The sequence below is a fragment of the Lathamus discolor genome, unplaced genomic scaffold (genome assembly GCF_037157495.1).
Source record: "Lathamus discolor isolate bLatDis1 unplaced genomic scaffold, bLatDis1.hap1 Scaffold_82, whole genome shotgun sequence".
Taxonomy (NCBI): domain Eukaryota; kingdom Metazoa; phylum Chordata; class Aves; order Psittaciformes; family Psittacidae; genus Lathamus; species Lathamus discolor.
The window spans coordinates 392916-417168 of NW_027069392.1; the positions used below are offsets into that span (position 1 = coordinate 392916).

General features: G+C 45.2%; 1 protein-coding gene across 1 annotated transcript; it reads right to left on the bottom strand.

Moving 5' to 3' along the window:
- Nucleotides 1-4435: 4435 nt before the first annotated feature.
- Nucleotides 4436-24040, bottom strand: LOC136006943 (S-adenosyl-L-methionine-dependent tRNA 4-demethylwyosine synthase TYW1-like). Its single transcript, XM_065664954.1, has 8 exons — nucleotides 23959-24040; nucleotides 22731-22891; nucleotides 21901-22041; nucleotides 21069-21170; nucleotides 20087-20281; nucleotides 18644-18925; nucleotides 17283-17405; nucleotides 4436-7216 (listed from the first exon to the last, which is right to left on the bottom strand). The coding sequence occupies exons 2-8, from the start codon at nucleotides 22875-22877 to the stop codon at nucleotides 6983-6985; spliced, it is 1224 nt and encodes a 407-aa protein (XP_065521026.1). The 5' UTR covers nucleotides 22878-22891; nucleotides 23959-24040; the 3' UTR covers nucleotides 4436-6982.
- Between the last annotated feature and the right edge of the window lie 213 nt (nucleotides 24041-24253).

A 24253-nucleotide genomic window follows, 5' to 3' on the forward strand; every position in this document is an offset into this window, starting at 1 on the left:
TTTTCAGAAAGTACGGCCACAATCTAGACACATATTACTACATAAATAACCTTTTTGTTTGTTTGTTTGGGTCCTTAATATTATATTTCCCATTCCCTCTTTTAATTGTAGCTCTCAACTTATTAACAGCTATTATGACCACCCTGTAGAATATCACAGGAATGCCCATGAAGACTGATTTTCGCAAAGATGATCCCTATTCCCCCTTTTAATTATTTTCAGAAAGTTGTGTAGTATCTTCAGAGTTTTGGGTCAGGTCTGTAAAGTGTTAAGAAGAATGAGTGTTAGCATGCAACTTCTCTGTACAAGAATCACATGGTTTGGATCCTAGTGGTGTTAATTAAAAATGCTGAATTATTTATCCTAGCATGTCTCCTTTTTAAAAGACAAAGAACGCAGAGGCATGCATTCCTTCTTTAGCCACATCTCACTGATGTGTGCCATTGCCGCGGTTTAAACCCAGGACAACCATGTTTCTCAAAAGCTTGCCTCACCATCTGCCCTGGAGCCAGGGAACACTGAGTGTAATTCTTACAGGATTTACTACAATGACGTATTCTCCATGACTACCCTTATGGAAAATATAATGTTCCCTCACATAAATTGGACTTACACAAGGTTGTGTGCTTGTCCTGGTAATCCTATTGTGGCCAAGTAGAGATATTCACATAACTCACTTCTGCAGTAATTGTGCAGCATGAATGAAATACAGGTTTTGAAGACTCTGAAGAAAATGTAACTCTGACTTTATGTATCTTTGCCACAGGAAGTGGCAATGCCCTAGTGTTAGGATCAGTGTTATCATTTCCCTTTTTACCTTTTTTTGCTTCCCTAAAATCTTAACCAAATAATTCTTCTATTAACAAGCTATCCAAGAAGGTCATTTGTTTTGGAGCTAAATTATGGGGGAAGAAGAACACTGATGATATGTTATTTCTTCATAGTGTAGGAGTTAATCTGTTATTAGTACAATGCAGTGACAGATCCTGTTTAGAGCATGAATGCAAGAATTTAAAAACTAAAGCATCAGTAAGCGCATCAGACATTAATTTGCTGGAGTAATTGATAGAGTATATAAGCAATCACTCATTGAACAAAATGTTTTGGCCTAAAAACAATGTGATTTACAAATGTGTTTGTAATGCTGTATTTAAATGGGCAAAGAAAAATTAAGCCAATAGGAGGCTAATTAAATTGAGACTATTAGAGGTTTCAAAATGTGCTTGGTAAGTAGCTGAAAAAGAACAAGAGACTATATTGAAGGGTATTTTTGTCTTTTTGCAACATCATCAAGTAACAGATTGTTAACTAATAGGACAACTCAGCCACTGCAAACGAAGAGCGGATCAGTTGCTTGAAGAAGTGGAAAGCTGCATGTGGAGAAAATATCGTAACCTGTTTAGAAGTATCATGTAAAATCTGTATCGTTTAGTGCAGCCTTAGCTAGAACGAAGACTGAAATTTTTACAATGGCACTTCTTTACTCATAAATTTCTTATGAGATAAGGCAAACCACAAATAATGTACCAGCAGATTCTGATCCCCAAACCTTGCTCAAGAGCAAATATTATCTGTGAGTCTGCTCTTTAACTTTTTAATATCCACAAGGAGCACTAAAGTTATTGTCCATGGACAGAGTCAAAAAGTTTTCTGAAAGTGAAACTCTAGAATGCATGAGTCTGTGTTTTTCTCCTACATTTTTTTTTCCTGTTGAAATAATTAATTAGCAAACCCTACTTTCATAGAACTCATATCCCCATTGACTCGTCAGTGTTTTGAGTCTTACATAATTAAGTCTGCTGTGAGGACTGACTTATAGTGTTCCAGATGGAGTTTCTCTCTTTGATTTAGGTAATCTGAAAAATGTGAATGTTGCATATAAAGGATAAAAAGGGCAAGCTGCATGGACGTTCTGGGTACTAGACCTACCACTTGTTCTGATGAATTTAGATGAGAAACACTGAGAATACAGTCTTACAGAAGTGTGAATTTAGTGAGTAGTAAAAAAAAAAAAAAAAAAAAGAAATTATTAATTATTATTTATTAGTGTACATATGTTGGAAAAAAAGTAATTTTCTTGACATTACAATGAAGGACAATGAATCTAAAAGTACTGACAACTACAAAGGAAAACTGAAATTTTCCCATTAAGGAAAAAAAAAAGGCCTGGAACTTACAGTTCTCACAGTTAAGAATAAATGATATAGAATCAACACCACCTCATATGAGGAGTACATAACTAAATAAGCCACTGGGTTTTCTTTACAAAATATACAGAATCAGTAAAGGGCTCAAGTAAAGGAATTTTTCCCCTTTGAAGTTCACATTTAACATATCCACTTTTCCAAACTTATGCATCTCTACTATGTTTAACTATTTGATCTTGAAGAAAAATTGTCTATTCATTACATAGATAGAAGTCATGCTACAGAATGCTTGACTAGAATTTGCTTGGATACTACACTATGTAGTGCAGTATCCTAAGCTGCATAAACTCAAATTAACTTTGATCTTCATAAACTGCACAAAGTGCAGTTTTCTCCAGAATTTTCATAGCATAGTGACTTCAATGAAACAACACTTACCTACAGTATTTAGCCAGTACATGGCTTTGTGACTAAATGCTTGCCATTTTTTGTTATTTACAAAGCAGTTTCTAGTAGTAGGTTGTTCAGAATATAGGTTAAGACTTTATGTCGTAGTGCAACAGAGGTTACGGATGACCAAGTTGCATAATTGTAAAAGTTAAATAACCTAAGACAGGTCAGGCTAATTTAACTCCACTCATTTCCGTACTAATTCATCCACAGCTATTGTAATCCTTTGTACACAGTACTGAACATGTAGAAAACACATGTATCCCTTACAACTCAGTATGTTTCCTAAGGAGACAAACCTAACTCTTATACAAGGTATTTTGGTACTAATTATAAATTTGGAACTCTAAAGTTCATTCTGTTCTTACTTGGTGTATAATGCAGGAAAATGGGGAAGTCTGATGTGTACCTCAAGGGGATTTGATTTTAGGGGAAAACAGCCAATGAACTCAATTCTGTGTTGTTGCCTGCTATGTAGCACTTTTATAGCCCACCAACTAGATGTCCTCAGGTCACCAGGGACTGGCCCTGACTTCCCTGCAACAATCATCCCCATAAAGAATGAACTTGGACGAAATCAGAAGAGCTCAGTAGTGACTAGACAAGTCCCACGTTGTCATCAGCAGGCAACAGTCTAACACTGCACACCATCTCTCCTGCTCTGAAAGACTGTTACAAGAAATGGAGCCTGACATCATGGACTAGATTAATTCAGCAGTTTTTAGGGATTGGTCCATGCACTAAGGAATGATATATCTCCGTTTGTGTGGGGGTGTGTATACATATATAAATATACGAGATAAAAGTGATAGTATATTGAAAAATGTGGGATCTGAGCATGGTGTGAATTATATGGAATAAGGGGTGGATACTTTCCTGAGTCCATCAGTAGCAGCCACTTTTCTCCTTCTTAGTAGCTGGTGCAGTGCTGTGGTTTTGACTTTCAGCCTGGGAACAGCGCTGATAACACCGATGTTTTTGTTGCTCAGTAATGTTTACTTTGACCAAGGGCTCATGCTCTGCCAGGCAGGAGGGGAAGCCACGAGGAAGCACAGACAGGACACCTGACCCAAACTAATCAAAGAGGTATTCCATACCACAGCATATCATGCCCAGTACATAAACTGGGGGCAGTTACCCGGAAGGGCTAGATCACTGCTGGAGTCAGGCTGCGTATCGGTCAGCGAGTGGTGAGTAGTTGTATTTTCTTCCCTTGTTATTTCCCTTATCATTATTATTATTGGTGGTAGCAGTAGTGGCTTTGCATTATACCTTAGTTACTGGACTGTTCTTATCTGAATCTGTGGGAGTTACATTCTTTCAATTCTCCTCCCCATCCCTCCTGCAGTGGGGTGAGGAAGAAGGGGGGAGTGAGTGAGGGGCTGCATGGTTCTGAGTTAATTTAGAGCCTTTTTTTTTGATTGTATTTTGCTACCTGCTGCAATCTCTTTACACCAGGAAGTAAAGGAAAGCCACCTAAAAAACTACATTAGTAGAAAGTATTTGAGAAGGGCTGTTTACTGCTGACTAAATCTGGAACAGCGAGGCTTGGGAAACACTTGTGAGATGACTGAAGTGACGGTGATGCTGAATATAAATTTTCTGTAGAGGGCTTGGGCAAGTGAATGAAATATTCTCAAAAAGGGACAACTAGGTAATTTTTGGGGCTGTTTCTGCTCATATTGAAAACACAGACCTTCACAAGCAACACAACGGTGTTGATGAATGGGGTGGGGGAAAAGATATATTTGGAATCAAATCTGTATGACCACTGCAGAGGAAATGAGCAAATAGCAATACATGATTGAGAAAGACAGAAACTCAAGCTCCAGACACTATTTGCAAGAGAAAAAGACTTCTAAGGAGTTTCAAGTTACAGTGTTTGCAGCAGTTACGTGCTGTGTGCACTGAGGCAGTGAAATGGGTATCTTGGGTTATGCATATGGCTTTATATAGATCTGTATGTCTCACTCATTAACTGAAGAGAGAAAAAGGCACCTAAAAGTCCTCAACAGCCTTCTCTACTTATTAATTTTTTATCCCTGCAAACCTGGAGTACCCAAAGTGTGATGTAGTTAAAAGATGGAGAGGTGAGATAGACATCAGCACGTGTTCTGTGGGTTGATGCCACCTGGTCCACATAATCATCCTTCTGTGGTGAGTTAACAAAAGGATATGTGCTGTGACTGTGCCAAGGAACCTCCCAGACCAAAGGAAGCATGGGAACACATGTCTAGAGTAGCAATAATCAAATACAGCAGCCAAGTGAGCGCCCAGCTATGCAGGGGTGATTTAAACAGGGCTGTGCTGTATCTGCAGTAGTTGTCCAAGATCTTATTCAGAGTCTGCATAGAGAATTGTTTAATTTGACTAATTTCCCCTTTATTACAGTATAATTTTCTTTGCTGTGTGAAACTTTCATGTTTCTTTACAGCTAAAACCCATCTGATCTGAAGTGAGTTATATTTTCCTGAGGAAATAGGATGGATTTCTTGTCACTGTGGAGTCTACCAGTAACATACTATTTTTATGAATAGTGTGTAACAATCTGTTAGCTTGAAGAGCAGTAGTTTTTTTATACAGAATATTACAGTTTAAATTGTTCTGAAGCCTGACTTGCCTTTGCAGAAATCAGGCAATTACTGTAATTCTGCTACTGAATATTAGTAGACAGTATAGAAAAAAACCTGCTGCTGACTTTGCTGAAAAAACTGGGAGAAGCAACCAGTTTGGGGCTGGGGGGTGGGGGTGGGGGGGCTGTGGGGGGTGGGGCATCAGGGTTCCTCTGAAGATGATAAAATGACAATCTGTGAACTTCTGCAGGGAATTTTCAGTGATGATTACAATGAGATAAATTCAGACATAGCCTAGGTGTGTAGCTGTTTCTCTACCTGCTCTCCTGGAAGGATGCAATCAGGATTTAGTGTTTCTGAAGACACTTACAAATACAGCCTGAAACTCAGGTGAGATAATAACATGTATATTAAACTTCTAGGTGGGGTTTTGTTGGTGGTATTTTTTGTTTGTTTTTGTTTTAAACAAAATGATTTGTTTTAATAGATTGTTCTCTTTCACAGACTAATTGACACTGCTGAAAGGGCAGCTTTAAGACTTGACCAAAGAGTCTGGTTCACGCTAAAGTAGAGGCATAGCTTATAAACTGGTACCATGCAAATGGGTGGCAAATACAGAGCATAAGGGTGAACTGAAGAGCTTCACTCAAGAGAACTGTGGGGACAAAACCTGTCAGCTGAAAGGGTTCCCACAGCATCTCTCTGCTATCCCAATGAATGAGACAGGCTAGTGAAAGGCACAGACCAAAGAGCGAACTGAGATCAAATAAGAGGTGCTTGCAAATGATAAGTCTGTGCACTGCTGATACCTTGAAATCAAGTGATGATAGCCTTTTAAGTAATGTAAGGGAAAAAAACACTTGCATTATGAAGAGGTGGCTGCTAATGCCATGAGGCCTGGAACAGGCACTGGCACAGTGATACTGGGATGCCCTACCCATCTATCTGTGTGTACCCTTAATGGAGAGAGAAACCACCTACCCTGTGCTCATCCAAGACCCATGGACTGCAGTCATTAGTTCAGTCCTTGCTTCAGGGTCAGATGAGAGGGTTTTGTTCCTTATCCTGCTCCAGCTGCTCTGAGCAAAAACAGAGCTTCTGGTAGGCACCCCCATACACTGTCCTCACAGCATTTCCATACCTTAGCATTCTTTTCCCCTTTCTTAGCCTTCCTTTTTCCCACCATCTTTGTATCAACCTTTCTCCTCCCAATTTCCCCCCATGTAAACAACTCAAACCATAACTTTTTTTCCCACCTGCTCCTAGTTTTGCTTCATCCATTCCCAAATATGTGATTTCTGATCCTCTTACCTAAGCAATTTTGCCATTATATGGTATTACTGATGGTTACCTGGGTGTTGTTTGCCTTACAATATTCTATTCCCCCAAAGGTTCACAATACTCCCCTCCAATTATCTGTGGAGTCTGATGTTTTCTCAAACACCTCCCGCTTAACCACCTGTGAGATTCAGCCACCCCTCACAACTATAACTTTTGCTGGCTTCCCACGCAGCTACTTGTTATGTTCAGAAGTTTCTGGTGTCTTGTTCAGCAGATTTCCACCTCCTGCTCAACCACTTACCCTGAGCCAGGGCCTCCTCAGCAGCCATAACAATATGCCCACAGCAACTGATGTGAGCTGTTCTGGTCTAGTCCATTTCCCACTGCTTGAAGAAGGCTCAAAGTTCGGATGAGCTGTGATGGTGGCTGGCTGAAATCCTGAAGAACTTTTCTTCCATTCAACTCTCAGGTTAAGCATGTATCCTTGCAAGTTGGCTGATAATGGGAAAGCCATCTCATCGCCTCCTTAGTTTACAGAAGTAATTGTAAGACATATTTTGATATCAGTGATCTCGTTAGTCGTTGACTTGTCTGGTGGTTGGTTGTGATGGGTTTGTAACCTTCAGTTCTCTGGAGAGATGGACCATTTGTTTCCTTGTGGTTGATGTTTTGAATTTCTTCTATTCTCTGCAGGCATACATAGACCGCAATGTCTTCCACAAATTTATGATGAGCCTTTGTAACTTCACAAACCATCCTATCTGGCTGCACAGCAAACAAAACAACATGCAGTTGCGAAATACACTTGGTTTAGTTCTATCCCTAATGTACAGCAATAACTAAAAAAGGCAAAACACATGTATTTATGATTGATATCATAGCAGTTACCAGAAGACGGTATATTTTTCTGAATTTATAAAACCCCAAACACTGCCCACTCATTGCTTCTGCTTGCACAGTCCTCCTGTGAATTATAGTTAAACAACACCTCTCACTCAGGCTGATATCCATGGTGAATGCCTTTCAGTAACACGTTCTTGAAACAAACTTTTCCTTAACAATCTAGAAAACAGAGGTAGCCAAGTGAACAGTACATTCTGATTAACAGCGAGAAAAAGCCAACACAGAGAAATCAAACTTATGAGGTGACAAATGCTATGCTTAATTGTGAAAGAGATTCTCTCAGATCTTTGGTATGGCCTCCTGCTGCTGTGCAGCAGGTAAATGGCATGGACATCCACTCTGATTTCCCTTTACTAATTTAGCTCTGTTTCTGATATATTGTCATAATTTTCTTTCTTCCTCAGTAGTTTTACTTTTTAAGGAAGGACACCTAAACAAGCATTGCTGCATCCCTTATTCTCAGGCTTTTCTATTTCTAGCTTTGCTCACTGCACTCCTTTGTGCCTTAGATAAATATTCCAGCCTCTCTTGTGTCCTAGTTAGACGTAATAAAAGCACCAAGTAAAGATATCTTCAAATCTGGCACTAAGATGACTCATTCAAGAAGCGTTGTATCGCTAAGTCAAATCATGCAATCTGGTGTTGTGTTAAAGGGGCTCATGATAATCGTGTGAGGAAAAATCCACCATCTATGCTAAAATTGTCTAACCCAAAGACACATTTTTACACACACACAAAAAAAGTGTCAGCTGTCTGTCGCATCTGCCTCTCAGTGCACTCTACAAATGACAAGAGACACGAAACTCCTTCCCTTTCATTGCTGGTAGAACACTCCACACCCAACCCTCCCAGAGGGCTCATCGACTCTATGGCTTGACTTAATTCCAAGTTTTCTTTTTCCCAGATTTTCTTGATGTATTGACATACAGTTCCTTGTCGGCAGTCAGACAAATCTACACTTTGAAACTCTGCATCCTTCTTAGTCTTCCAAGTACGTAGGAAAAGCGGCATAACAGAACTAGAGTGTTCCCCATGCTCACTGAACACAGGACAAGAATCACAGAATCATAGAATCACAGAATAGTTAGGGTTGGAAAGGACCTCAAGATCATCTAGTTGCAACCCCCCTGCCATGGACAGGGACACCTCACACTAAACCATCCCACTCAAGGCTTCATCCAACCTGACCTTGAACACCGCCAGGGATGGAGCACTCACAACCTCCCTGGGCAACCGATTCCAGTGTCTCACCACCCTAACAGGAAAGAGTTTCCTCCTTAGATCCAATCTAAACTTCCCCTGTTTAAGTTTGAACCCGTTACCCCTTGTCCTGTCACTACAGTCCCTGACGAAGAGACCCTCCCCAGCATCCCTATAGGCCCCCTTCAGGTACTGGAAGGCTGCTATGAGGTCTCCACGCAGCCTTCTCTTCTCCAGGCTGAACAGCCCCAACTTCCTCAGCCTATCTTCATACAGGAGGTACTCCAGTCCCCTGATCGTCCTCGTGGCCCTCCTCTGTTCTTGTTCCAGCAGTTCCATGTGCTTTTTATGTTGAGGACACCAACAGAAAAAGCAACAGTCTTATTTGCTTTGCAGCAAACGGTATTTAGAAGTCTGACAGGTTCATGGCATAAGATTAAAATCAGACATCTTATTTCCATTTACCTTAATATAGTGGACGGAATGCTGTGGTAAGACAGAGGTTGATCACTTGTGGTATCACGCATCCCTACATTAACAGACAGAGGAAGAGACAAACAATTCAGCATTTTAACAGCTTCACCTATTTGATTTTGTCTGCTGAGGCAAATCTACCAACAGCCCTTAGTTTAACAATTAAGGTGAGATGTAGCAGTAAATACAGCCAAACTTTGGAATAATTTGCCAAAGATATTAGCAGAAAATATATCTTAAAACCTCTTTAAGAACCAGGTTAGGTGAATATCAGGTTAGGTGAATAACCAGGTTAGGTCAGGAGTCTTTGATCCCAATATAAGACACGCAAGGGAAGACAGGGTTTGTCTTTCCAGTAAACTCACAGTCCCCCTTTCCCCTTCTACTTCCTGTGACCTTCTGAACAAATTATTTCATCTTGAAAAACTATCATATAATATCTGAGCTACCAAAGAGGTCTACAACAAGCAATGAACAGAAGAAACAAACCAATATGTTCCGAATGTTTAATTAAGGGCTAAGACTCTTTCTCTAACTCTGGTATTTTTTCTTTAGACCATCTTCAAGACATGAGGACCTCTGTTTTACCTTTTGAATGTAAGGGGTACCTTGAGGGTACTCCTCGATGAAGAAAGTCCAATATTAAGAAGTGAACATGAATATTCAATCCAGGTTTTCCATTCTTATACATTGTTCCTGACCAAAACAAAATAAAGGAGGACTTGTTTGAAAAATCATGGCAGTCAAGTGAAGTTCCTGACAACTGCAAAAAGGGTAATATAACTCCCATTTTCAAGAATGGGAAAATGGATGACCCAGGGCATTACAGACCAGTCAGTCTCCCCTCTGTGCCTGGCAAAATATTGGAGCAGATTCTCCTGGAAAGCACGCTAAGGCACATGAAAAACAACAGGGTGCTTGATGACAAGCCAGCATAGCTTCACTAAGCAAGAGTACTTACTCCACAGTAAGAGTACACCCTCAGCCACAGCAAGAACGGCTTTGAGCATTTGCAAGTGAGCACAAAGATGAATACTGGAACCTTCAACTGAGTAATCTGTGAACAAGCAAACACCCCAACAGCAAGAAAACCTCGTTAGAAGTAGCTGCTAGAGTCAACAGAAACACAAGCTCCATACCCACTCCAGTTAAGCACAAAAGCCTGAAGCAAAAAGCAGACAACAGTTGAATCACGACAGCTGAGAGATGGGGATCTTGGGAATCCATTACCCCTCAGGACTGCCAGAGGAAGTGTCCTGATCAAGAGCAAATCTCATGGCATGTATTTTCAGGAAGTGGCCCTGAAATGGGGAAGGCCCCGGAGAAGCTCTCTCAGAAGTGAGACTTTTATTCCTGGAACAGAAACCTTTGTGACTATGCCATAACCAGATGAAAGGAAGTCTCCATCCACACGTATCTCCCCACGCGGCAGAGTAACAGAAGGTCCCTCACGTTATGCTGAGGCAGCAGGTACTAGCTGCCAGCCAAAGGAAGGATGCTATTCAAGCAGACCTGCAGCTCAGCCTCCACAGGGCGAATCTTGCACTGTCTTTCCTTTGAAAAGTCAATGCGGAGGGATTTGGACATATATAACAGCATCTGAAAACCCAAATGCATGCAGACACGTAATAAGGGAAGACTTCTGCTGCTATCCAGCCACCTCAGTCTGCGAGGGTACTGCACATCTGTGAAATACAAGTGGCTAAATGATCCTACCAACATCCCATTTTCCTGTAGTTCAACATCAGCCAGAATCCTCATGGATAAAACAACTCCCAGATCACAACTCTAAAAATACATCTGCAGGGCTCCAGAGGGCTTGAAGGTTGCTTCCCTGAGCTATAACATCCCTGTTGTGCTGGAGGGAAAGCTTTACAGCAGCTCATTAAACCACAACTCCATCTGCTGCACAGTTCTGCCAACGTTTGTTTGATTTGGGAAACTTCCTTCAATTCACCATAAAGATTGATTCCCAAAGGAAACAAAAGAAAACTAACAATGTGCCTGTCTCCAGCCAAAAGTCACCCCCTTAGAGTTGAAAATTGGGCCATACAGTCACACTTTTACTCCTTTCTTCTGTGCTACAGTAACCAGAACTAAAATTCAGGTAAATGTGATTTAAGCAGCAAACCAAAGCCCCACTTGCCAAAATCACAGGCCAGAAAGTCTGAAGTAATTAGGGGGACACAGCCCAGTTCCATGCACACAACCACACCAGCTGCTTTGCCAGCAAAGCCTTGTGCTTCACACCTAGGCTTCTCCTGCATGTTTGTTCACAGCAGATGATACATAACACTTCTCTTCCTTTAAAACCTACCAACCCATCCTTGTTTGGGCACTGCTGATGGGTCACTGGGACCAGCCCAGCTGAGCTGGGTCAGACTGACCCCTACACAGGGAGCACAGATCCAGCCCCAGGCTGCCACCAGACACTGGCAAAGGCTCTGCCAGTGGCAAAGAGGAACATCATTTCCTTGTGCAACAGCTTCACTGCATTATTACAAGAAAATGTTTTTCACAATTACATTGAAAAAAACCCAGATGGTTTGGAACACATGTTAGTACTCCATGCAACACAGAAACAGTTCAATGCCGTGTTATAGCATCCACCTCCTTCTGCAGAGCTGAGAGAATGCTACTTCTATTCTCTTAGTGCCACTCTCTTCTGTTGAGAAAGCTTTTTGGAAAGATTGCATCTCATCTGCACATCCACAGCACCTACCAAAATCCAATTCCCATCTCATGCCAAGCCTCTGCAACCCAACAGCAAGAGAGGGATGTCAGAAGAGCACCTCTGACACATGAACAAGGACAGGGGAATACTGTGCCTGCTTTGGCAACGCAAGTATCAGCAAAGGAAGCAAAATTGTGGCTCACCTTGTAACAGGAAAGAAACAGCAGCTCCCACTGTCCAAAGCTGCTCTTCACACAGAGCAGGGGGACACTGGACAAGGTGAGGATGTGTTGGCACTTGAGAGCCACCTACAAACTGCACTGACCACTGCAAGCAAGAACCTGGAGAGCTGCTGCAGCTGCAGGCCCAGCCTGTGCGGCTTGTCCCACAGAACACGAGTGCAGCCAAACACAAGGTCCAGCCTGGGCTTACTTTTAAAGTAACTTTTCCTTTTTCCACCCTTATTTATCAGGGATTCCCAAGTCCTACCCAGATAAGACAAGTCTCAAGAGCTCTTGTAATATTATTTATGAATTATAATCCTTTTCAATAGACAAGATTTAGAGAAGAAAGATTTGAAGGAAAGGGTGAAGTGTCCCTGTGACAAATCCAGATTTTAATGCTAGAACTAGTTGCCAAGCAGTTAAAGGATATTTATCAAAGCTTGTTTTAAAATGTAGGCTCACACTGAATTCTGAGCCACAGCAGCAGAGATCAAAGCCCAGCACAGCCAAATGAGCTCTTGCAGATGAAAGCAGTGTTCCTATAGGAATCTTTCACACATTAAAAGTTCCAGGAAGTTTTTGGAGAGCTCTAAACCTCTATATCAGTTTTAGTTGATTTTAAATCTGACGGTTAAGTACCCCAGCCTCATGCAGGTAGCTTAAAATACAGCTAACAATTCTTGGAGACTCCAAGAAGTTTCTGCCTGCAACTCAAAGTTGCAGACAACCCTTTTTCTGTAAGCCTTATACCTTAAGCACCTTATATCTTAACACTCACTGCCTCATTTCAAATAGAACTTCACCAGAAGTTTCGTCATCCAGTGTCAGCAAGGTTTGATCTTCCACAGCCCTCACATGCTCACAAAGGGGGTGATGGACACTCCCAGTGCTGGTGAACAGTTTCCCATTCAATGGCTTTTCAGGCAAGAGAGCCAAAGGGGATCAGGAAACATCCCCCGTGGCAAATGCACACAAAAGGAAACAAACCTCTTGACCATATATTGTTTCCTGTAAACCCCATCTCATTCTTGCTCTCTGTCCTGGGTTTACCAGGAGTCGTTTTGCTCCTTCTTAGTAACTGGTGCAAGCTCTGTGTTTTGACTTCCAGCCTGGGCAGAGAGCTGATAACACCGATTGTTTTTAGTTGTTGCTAAGTAATGTTTATTCTGGCCAAGGACTCTGCGAGTCTCATGCTCTGCTGGGGACGAGGGGGGCCGGGGGAAGGCGGAGGCAGGGCACCTGACCCAGGCTGGCCGGGGAGGTGTTCCATACAACAGCACGTCATGCCCGGAGAGGTAACTGGGAGTTACCCGGAAGGGCACGCTCTCTCTCTTTGGGGGGGTCGAACTCGTTTGGCGGTGGTATCGTATTCTCTTGTTATTTTCTCTTATCAATATTATCATTGGCGGTAGCAGCAGTGATTTGTGTTATACCTTAGTTACTGGGCTGTTCTTATCTCAACCTGTGGGAGTTACATTCTCCTGATTCTCCTCCCCATCCCTCCGGGAATGGGGAGGGTCGGGGGGGGGGGGGGTGAGTGGACGACCTGTGTGGATTGGTTTAAACCACGACACTCTCTCTCACACACAGACACACAACCCCCACCCCCCCCACCCCCCCTTTTTTATTTACATTGCAAATGTGACTCTCAGCATCACTAAACTTCTTGTTTGGGAAACCAAGAACATTAATCTCAAAACTGTGTCAAGAGAACATGCCCATTTGATTGCTTCCCAGCCCATCAACAGAAAATTAGGGTATTATCATCACTATTACTCATGCCTGCAGTTTAGAAATACAAAGGTTAATAAAGCCATTTCATTCCCTGGGAACAAGTCTAGATTGATCTGTCTTTCCAGTCCATCAGTCTCCCAGCTGTGGGAGACAATCCACCTGAAGAAACGGTATCCCTGTGATTAACAGCAGTCCTGCAGGCCACAGACACACCCATTAGATTTCATATTTGGTCTGATAAATACATTTCAGGGGAGTAACTTTGGAGGACAGGGAAAACATGCCACAACTGTAGAAGTCCACTTAGTTACTAAATTCACTAAGAACCACCATTGCCTTCTCCTGGTGCATAAAAGCCATTTGGAGAATAGGTACTAGGCCTAGAAATAAGCAGCTGGAAGGGTGGTAAATGCAGAGAAAGCCCAGACCTTCACCCACCTACTTCTGCATCATCCATCTCTGCTTGGCACCACAGCCTTGGCTCACCAGGCATCCAACAGAAGCAGCTTCAGACCTCCCCAGGCCTCCTCCAGGCCGCAGTCCTATCACCCACTGGTGAACTTCCACCCCCAGCTATTCCCCTTCATGAAACCACAGGCATTATCTGCACTCACATCAAAGTCTGGGTCCAGCTCAGAAACCTGACCAGCATCATCTGCCACTATATCCCCTGCAGCAAGTTCCAAAAGTTGAATTAGTTGGCAAACAAAGGGCTGGCTTTTAGCAGCTCTGAAGCAGTCCCCACCACACAGTACGTGATTTGGTAAACCGAGGGTGGGATTTACTTTTGTATCAGCCACCATTTTATGTATTTGAATGATTTCCTGTTGCCACCCAACCTCCTGCCAATTTTTGTGCTCAGACTCAGTGTGCAAAAGGCACCAGCACCTTCAACTGTGCGCCTGCACCTTCAGGAGCTCTTTGAAACTCCACCTCTTTCCCAAGGGAGAGTAGCTCCCCGAGAGTAGTTCCTAAGTAGAATAGCTACGACTGACAGGAAAAGAGCTTCTGGCATTCACCTTGAACTATTGAAGTCATCTGCCTCACCCAAACGACTGCAAGAACCCAGCATCTGTCTCAAGCCCTTTGATGATACTTCATGAAGTGCAGGGAAGCACAGGGAAAAAAGCAGGAGAACAGAACTCAGCCTTGACTACCATCAGGTCAGGCAACAGGAGATGAATGCAAAATTAAATTAAGATCACCTGCAGAGATGTGAGGAAACGTTTATTACATAAAACTCCACAGCTTCACTCTGCCAGCCCATAAAAAGCAGGACAACAAGGAATTCTGACCATCTGTGACTGTACATCTGTCTTATCCACGAGTGATTTTCACTAGAGGCACTACTTGCCTGCAGAAGAGATCAAAGCTGGACCCTAAACTGCTGCAAACTAACCATATTGCACAGGCAGAACCTGCTATTCCATCTCCTATTTGCAGAGGAGTTAACAAATACCACTGACATCCACAGAATCTCTGCTCAAAACTGTTTAGGAACATTTCAAACCCAAGTAACTTGGTGTATGAAGAAGCACCTGATACAACCCTGAAGTGCACCGGTTCTCTTGAGACTTGTTAGCTTGTGTGTGGATAGTTCAGCTACAAAAACCCAAAGCATTGCCTGTGCTGGGAGGGATTACTGCAAGACAACAGATGGTGTCAGACTCATTTTACATAGTTCAGCATTCTGCAGGAGGAAAAACGGCTGAAGGGACAGGGCAGCTCATGTGGAAAAGTTCTTGTTGCACAAACTCATGCCACTAAAGTGAGGACGTGACTTAAACTGAGATTTAAACAACTAAATCTCCTTGCCTGGGAGCACGAGAGCCTGATCATGATAAATTACTTTCATAAATGCAGATCATCCTGCTCTTTCATGTCAAGTCTTCATTTATTTTAATTATAGTAAATAACTGCACCTATGGGGCCATTTTACAGTTCAAGTGTTTGCATAAACCTGGTGCAGGTCAACACGCACATTCCCTGGGAGATTCGACGCCCAGACACGGTCATTCCTCCTCCAGCTAATGAAGGACGGCCGGCAGCTTGGGCTCCTTGGGATATACCTACAGACCTAACTCCTGTCATTGCCCCACTCAAGAGAACTGAGGACTTACATGAAGTCACTGCTGGAAGCCCTTTCACCTCTACTTACTCTGGTTACAAAAGTATGAAACTAGAAATGTAGATTACAGCTAGGCTCATCAGCCATGCAGAACAGGAATAGAGGAGCCAGGAATGAGAAATACATCCTTTAAAGCTTCAAAACTAACCCAAAGTTCTAGACATGACTAGAGCAGTGGCATCAGTGACACAGAAAGGACGATCCATGGCTTTAGGGCCTCCTGTCTCACCAGCTGATCACAGGGCATATACAAAAGGGCCAGGACACTTCCATGCACAAGAGTGTACTTCCGGTCCCTCAACACCTGCACTCTCAGGATTTCACCATTTGCAGAAGCAAGAGGGCAGCATCCAGCTGCACACGAGTGTCTTTGCGTGGCAGCACTTGTCACTGACCGCTGGTGACGAGTACACACAGGCAGGAGAGGAGAAAGGACTACAGCGCAGCCACACAGGGAGAGATTGAGCCCTTCTCCCTCCAATCGGTTCATCTTCTTGTGCAAGCTGCAGTGCACCAGGTCCATACAAGCTCAGGCGCAGGAGCTCTCACACAGCAGCCTGCCTTGCCCCACATCACTGGGGCAACTCTCCTCACAGAGCTTGTTACAAGCAGTGGGGAGGATTTTACTTCCTTTCCCCTCCCTAAGGTCAGGAACAGAGATCCCGTGCTCTCTTCCAGAGCACGCAGCCTCCTGTGATCTAAGGCCTGGACTTCGCAGAAAAAGCTGTGAGAAGTCCACAGTGTAGAGCAATGCAAGACAAGGAAGGTGCAGTTACAGACAGAGGTAGGTTTGTTGAGGAAGGGGTGGAGAGCAGCTCAAGGATGCACAGGGAAAGACCCACCACAGAAAGATTGCTAAGGGGGAAATAGTCAGCAGCTGGCAACAGTCATCCCAGGTCCCTCCTGGTCACACCCTTCCCATCCCAACTGCCAGCTGCTCAGCTAGCAAAAAGTGCTGGGAACACAGGAAGGTTTAGCCTAGTACCGATGCGTATTCTCACTCCTTCCTCTGTGCTAACCAGATAAAGGAGTCTGATGTATTCTGTTGGCAGACTGCACACAGAAAATGAAACATGAACAGACCCACACAGGAAGGGAGACAGCAACACCCTGGCATAAAGCAGCATTATGGTTGTCTGCCAGGCTCAGCACAGGTCACATCAAGCTCCCACAGGCAGATTTGTGTTTAGACACTGGACTGTGAATCACAGCAACAGAGATGGATATTCAGATCTGAACAGTGGAAGTCATTTTCCCTCTGACTCACAATAAAAGGTTACCACTGCAGTATTTGCTCAGTGAACACGTCCCAGTTAGCCAGGAAGTATATCCAACACACCTCCAAGTTTAATCTTGTCTGGGGACAGGTTCTCCAACAGCTCCTACTTTACTCTCCCTTTAACTAAATCCAACCAATTCAAATCCAGCAAGCGTATTTTAATCAATTCAACTGACAAAGACCCGATAGTTCCACACTCGCTGTAACAGCGGTACCTTTGCTCCCTTCATGTGCCTCATGATATTGCCAGGATCTTCAACATCAAGGACAGAACTTGCCCCTCCAGCTTCCTCAGCATCAGCCTCCTCCTCACTACTGCTTTCAAACAACTCTTCTGCCTGTGTAAGAGATCGGACAAAAATCCAAATGAGAAATGTATTTGAATGTTAAACATTAGATCTTCATCTATGCTAAACAGTGAAATCAGCTCTCACACTCGGAAAAGATAGTGAAAAACAAGGAACAGTCTACCAATAACCTGTATAATGTGTACAAGATGAATAGACACCAAAGAAAGCCCCAGGTTTAAATGCAAGAGTTCAGTAGCAACAGACTGCCTGAAGCTCAGCCCAGCTTTCTTGCCTCCAGATTATTCCCTTTACCTCATGCGCCCATCTGATCCCATGACAGGCAATTGGAGAAGTCAGACTCCCACTGTGTACTGTGATCATCCGGAAGGATAAAGCCCTTCAACTCCCCCAAGTGCCCCTTGGCATCTGATGAACAGGGAGTCAAAGATCTGCTTTCCAAGTGAAACTCTTCACACAGCAGAAACATCGTCTCCCTTTTTGTATGCAGGCAACGTACAACAGAAGAGCACTGGTGGAACAGCAATGCTTATTCCTCTTGTTCCTGCAGCAAGCAGCACCCTCAAACCCACTCAGACAGAAGAGACCTTGTTTTCCTACAAAATTCAACATGGCCATCATAGCCATTTCCAACTCGAAGCAAACGCCTTGCTGGCAGGATTCAAGTGCCACAGCACTTCTGGGTCTTGCATTATAGAGCAAGAAAGAGGATTTCTTATTTAAGCCTGCAATCAACAAACACTCCAGAAGACACACAGATGATTACAGACACACATTCAGAGCAAATACAGGACTTGCTCAGATAACACTCCCCCAGCTGCCTTTGGAAAAACCTTGGGATTCAGGCAAAGCACCTAAATTTCCCCAAGCTGAAATGGAAGTGGGTTAACTGCTCACAGAGAACTAAACGTAAACTTGGCCATGAGACAAAGCAAATGCTCTGAAAAGAGCCCAGGCTGGTTCCCTGCAGCACGCATCACAACATATACCCCCCCCCCCACTCAAGAGGAAGACTCCCTCATCATACATGCCATACATGCCATCTAGCCTAGGTCCATCAGCCATCATTAATTCTTCGGTCCTTCTTGGGTGGCTTATTCTAATTGCTATCTGCCATGGGATCTCATCCCTCTTCCCCCTCTGCTCCAGAAAAAAGAGGTATCAAGCTCCCAAGGAAACCCTCTGGACTGTAGGAGAAAGGAGGGAAGTGAAACAGTGCTACAAGGGGTACTAAACCAGAAATAAGGTCCCACTGATTTGGGCTTTACCTCGGTATTCTCATATTCTGATGCCCCCTGTTCATGATCTGAACTCTCCCTGCTCTGCTTCCCTGGAGATTTGCACTTCCCTTTCTTGCACTTCCCAATGCAGGGCTTCTTCTCCCCTCTGCAGAGGGCCTGAAGCTGACTGAGGAACTTGGCTTTCCAAGCTTCAAAGTCAGTCTCAATGGTGCCATGCTTGCTCTGGGCCACGTTACAGTCCCCCTCAGCACGAGTCATGATCTGGCTGGCGCTGAGCATCCACAGCCACCTGTCAGTATTTCTTTCAACCTGGGATAAGATCAAAGTTAGAGGGAAATTAAATGAAGGCCAAGTTAAACAAAGCAGGCAACTAAGAAAGCAAGGACCAAGCCTGGAAAGAGGGCTGCACAGGACTGCAGGACTGGCACTTCTGGACTCTCCCTCACCTGCCGGCTCAGAGCACACACAGTCTGAACACCACCACACCTGGATTAGACATTACAAAAATAATGCTTCCCTGTGAGGGTGCCGAGGCGCTGGCACAGGGTGCCCAGAGAAGCTGTGGCTGCCCCATCCCTGGCAGTGTTCAAGGCCAGGTTGGACACAGGGGCTTGGAGCAACCTGCTCCAGTGGAAGGTGTCCCTGCCCATGGCTGTGGGTTGGAACTGGATGAGCTTTAAGGTCACTTCAAAACCAAAGCATTCTATGATTGAAAACACCTCTGCTATCAAAACCCATGTGGTAGGAAGTGAGCTCTGGAAACAAGCTCCGTTATGCTATGCTTGGTCAAAATGGCCACATGCCTAACACATTTCCTGTGGCTCCAGTTACACAAACATAACAACCACGTGACAAGTCGTGCCATTTTTCTGACCAAGACGAAACTCACTACAAGGCTCAGATACTGCTGCATGCCCACTTCTATGGGCAACCTGTGCCAGCGGCTCACCAAAATCACAGGGAAGATTTTTTTCCCTATTGGCCATTCTCAGCCTCCCGTCCATCAGGTTAAAGCCATTCCCCCTTGTCCGATCCCTGCAGCCCGTTATGCAAAGCCCCTCTCCAGGTTTCTCATCAGACCCTTTAGGCACTGGGAGCTGCTCTAATGTCTCTGCAGAGCCTTCTCTTCTCCAGCCTGAACCAGAGCAGCTCTCCCAGCCTGACTCCAGAGCAGAGCTGCTCCAGCCCAGGCAGCATCTTTGTGGCTTGATCCAACAGCTCCACATCCCACGTGTTGTTGTCCCAGAGCTGGATGCAACAGAGGGAGGGTCTCACCAAAACAGAGTAGATGAGGGGAACCACCTCCCTCAACCTGCTGGCCACACTCTTTTTGGTGCAGCCCAGAATGCCATTAGCTTTCTGGGCCAATTCTCACACAAACTACCAGTAACGGGCAGGTATGTAGCATTTATGATAGCTCAGCCTTTCAGAGGAGCAGAAGTCAAAGAATGGTGCACAGGAGATACTTACTGTGTTGTAATGATCAACATACACAGAGTTTCCCAAGCCAAGCACAGCATATCTCGGGCCCTTCAGATAGGCTTTCCCTAAGCGAAAGTCACTTGCAGCCTCTTCTAACCACCTCCAGAACCAGGCTGCACTCTCGGTTGGCTGCTCATCTGTGTAGGTAGCCACCAAGAACACACAGATGTTCCGGCTGGTTGTCTAAGAACAGAAACAGAACACAAGAGAAAAGATCACTCCGTTTTTCTGAGCACTTTAGGAAGAGAGCTGGAACATGCGGGCACCCGAAAGAAGTCAAAAGATGAGATTTTTCCTGACTGGTTGAATAGTTTTTGGTGCGGGAAGCTGCAGGTGATAATCCCAACAGTGGTGGATGGCCATCCTCCCTGCAAAGCCATCTTAAATTAACCAAAAGAAAACAAGCTCTCTTTCCCCTGCTTAATGGAGTGGTAAAACAGAACGGGACACCTACCTTAACCACCCCAATCAACAGCTTCCAAAACATGCTCTTGCAACCATAACGCCCCCCATACATTGAAAAAGCAATTATCAATATTGACAGAAGAAAAAGCCACCAAGGATTCCCCAGCTCAAATACTGCTCACAAGAAGTTTCTAAGTCTAAAAGCTGCAGAAGAATCACCATCTACTTACTCCAGGTTTGAACCCTTCCCAGGCGGACACTGTCACAGACAGAACAGGGGCCCTGGTGCAGACACTGTCCACTACTCACAGCTGAGTTACAGAACTGGCTTGTACAAAGCCATGCTCAGCATAACACGTCCTACACGAGCCTTTCCTCACTACTTTCAGCATTTAGCTATTTGTTGCCAGGGACTAATGGACTGCACTTGCTTCCATGAAAGGAAAGCAAATTTCAACACACAGCTTTGGGGATTTCCAGGAGAACTGGAGAGAAATACAAGACAACAGCCTTCACAACCCCAGGGAAAGCTTGCATTTATTATTGCCATTTACAACATACCTACCTCCCCTAACAAACAATCGTCTGGATCATAGTCTCCCATGCTAATGACTTCCACTGGCACATTAAAGGAAATAACTGCTTCAGCAAGAGCTCTGGCAAATCTCTGAAAAAAGAAACAGAGACTGTGACCAAGTGCTACAACCCAGGTACCTCAAAGGTCAAACAGCCCTGCTGTGCCCAGAGACAAGACTTCTCCCAGCACAGCAAGAATATACTGGCTGGAAGAAGAGAATCACATGAATTTTATGATTAATGAGTTTATATTTACACACACAAACGAAATTTCTTTTTGAAGAAGCACCTGAAAGAGCACTTCTCTCTAAGGAGACCAGCTAGCAAATTAAGAGTATATTTGAGGCCAGGGTGGATGGGGCTTGGAGCAACTTGCTCTAGTGGAAGGTGTCCCTGCCTGTAGCAGGGGGTTGGAACTGGATGAGCTTTCTGGTCCCTTTCAACACAAACCAGGCTGGGCTTCTATAATACTCTTAAAATAATAAAATAATAAATAATAAATAAAATAAATAAATAATAAATAAAAATAAAATAAATAAATAAAAATAAAATAAATAAATAATAAATTAAAATAAATAAAATAAAATAATAAAATAATAAAGAATAAACTTTAAGCTTCCCCACATGCATACCCCACATGAAGGCAGTAGTAAAGCTCTTATTTTTATATACTTTTCACTTATCTTTCCTGTTGGGCAACAACTTCTTATGACCTAAGGAACTCTGATTTTTACACACTGTAGTGTTTCTAAGGCAAGCAACATACTCGAAGCTCAACATTTCAACTCAACATCACGCACATGGAAAAAAGCACCTTATACCTTTGCCGTGCCAGTCTGAGACCCATAGAAAACCTTTACCCCCGCAACATACACCTCCTTTCTCTGTGGGGTGGCACGCCCATTGACTAGCTTGTCTTCTATCCCTTTAGAAGAAGCAGGATTCCCAGTGGGTTTTTCACCCTGTGGAACAAGCACTGTGTCGCGTTCCATCCCTTTTCAAAGCGATGGCAACCCCATTTTTCCCAAAAGCATTGAAAATTCCAGTCCTCTGACCAGACTCTCAGCACCATGCAAATGGAACAAAGCATTTGAGTGTCTCTCACCCTACACAAACACACAAGTAGCTATCTCCGAACTAGGCCACGCTACAACACGCTCATCTCACACACTGCTGACATAACAAGCTCCAGCTGAAGCCAAGAACTTCCCAACTCATGCAGCAGAACTTCACTCACCTGAAGGAGAAGGATTTAAATTCCCGAGTGGCCTAATCCTACTCTGCTCCCCAAACCAGCACAACCTTATCATTAACATCACAGGCAAAGTAAGAACACCGTGCAGAAGCAGAGTGATTTGCCTGAAGTGACAGAGCAACCCAGGCTGACACACTCCCTCAGTAACAAATGGGAAGCGTTCAGCTGAGCTCTGCTGTAACAGCAGAGCAAAGAGGGCGTTCAGCTACCCACAGACATAAAACAACCCAGACTGAGGATTACAACCACCAGACACACTGAACTACAGCTGGCACGTGCAACAACCCAGGTGGGCCCACAGTGAAGTAGCACATTTCACTGCACCAGGGGGTGCCTTTCCCCAGCAACTGCTCACTTCCACACACGGATTTTTTTGACTCTTCTCAAAGCACTTACATGCTCTGTCACCTTCTTCTGGGGTTTGGAGGTGGAGAACTGAATGACAATCCAAATGCTGATCCCAAGAGCAACCGCAGAATAGACGTAAAGCCTGTGCAGCCGTAAGGACTCCAGGCAAGTAGAGAAGAAGCTCCACATGTCCATTGAGACATCTAAATCTAAAACAGATCACGCATTTAGCAAGAGTGGATTCTACCAGCACAAACTGAGAATGAACACAACAAACCCAGCCATCCCACACCTGCAGGCTCAGGCCAGCGGCCTGATGCCAGGCGCTGCAAAAAACAGCCTTTGTCTAAAAGCAAGGCACTACAAGGAGCCTTCACCTCCTCAGAGGTGCACCAGCTGAGCTCCACCTCTGCTTACACTGTCCTGGGGAATCTCTGGCTTCTCCTCAGAGAGCACCAGTTTTGCTACAGGCAAAGGCAGAAAACACTTGATCTGTGCAAGTGTCTGAAAGGAAACAGTCCCTGGGAAACATCCAGGGTATCATCCTGGCCTTAGTTTTGCACAGATCCAACGCCTGCAGGTCTCGAGCTACAAAGCTCCATGGCAAGGGGCAAATCACTTCCAAGTGCTCGCTGCTGAGCACAACCCTTGCTCGGACACCTGAGGTGCCACGCTGCTTACGAGAGCTTTGACGCGCTTTCGAGGCCAGCCCAAAACCTCGATTCAGGCCGCAGCCCTGACGGGAAGCCCTTCCCCAGCAGCACTGAACCTCCCAAGGAGCAGAGCTGGGAGCGCTGCGGCTCCCCCAGCGAACCCCTCGAGGGGCGCTCCGGGCACCGGCAGCACCCCGGGAACCCCGCTCCCCCCCCGCGCAACCCCTGCAGCTCCCCACGGAACACCCCCCCCTCCCCCGTGCCTCACCGCCGATGGAGCTGTGCCCCCGGCCCTCACCCCTCTGCCTGCCCCACACCTGCCCCTCCGCACGCACCATTGCCTCCTGCCCCGAGCTCGCCCAGCACAGGGCACCACGGCAGATCCTCACGCAGACCTCTCGTCCCCTCGCCCCGACACCACCTCACGGCTGTTACCCCACACCCGGCCCTTCCCCACCAGAACACCCTCCCCGCTGCAGCTCCCTGCCACACACCCCCGAGCTCCGGCACGGCCAAGCCCGGCTCCGCCATTCCCGCTCCCTCCCGGCCCCCGCCCGGCCCCCGCCCGGCCCTCGCACGGACACCCGCCTCCCTCCGCTCCGCTCCGCTCCCGCGGCCCTCACCGCCACACAGCTCCCGCCTGCGGCCGCCGCGCGCCCTCTCCCCGCGGATACAGCCTGCGGAGCCACAGGGAGGCGGGGAAAGCGCAGGGACGGCCACAGAGGAACCACGGCAAAGCGGAGCCAGCCAATGACAGCACAGCGCTGGGCGGCCCCGGCCAATGGGCAAACGGCGCGGGGCGGGCCGGAGCGCAGCCGCCCGCCCGTGGGGCAGCCGCGGCCGCGTCCCGTCCTGCCCGCCCGCATGGGGTCCGCCCCCCGCATGGGGCCGTGGTGCGGGGGAAGCGCTTCGAGATCG

What these genes read in the sequence shown, in the direction of transcription:
- LOC136006943 (XM_065664954.1), bottom strand. Translation starts at nt 22,877, where the DNA reads ATGGACATGTGGAGCTTCTTCTCTACTTGCCTGGAGTCCTTACGGCTG. An exon ending in ACGATTGTTTGTTAGGGGAG is followed by an intron (nt 20,282 to 21,068) that starts GTAGGTATGTTG and finishes TTCTGTTCTTAG; the next exon opens with ACAACCAGCCGGAACATCTG. An exon ending in CAGAATATGAGAATACCGAG is followed by an intron (nt 17,406 to 18,643) that starts GTAAAGCCCAAA and finishes TCTCTTACACAG; the next exon opens with GCAGAAGAGTTGTTTGAAAG.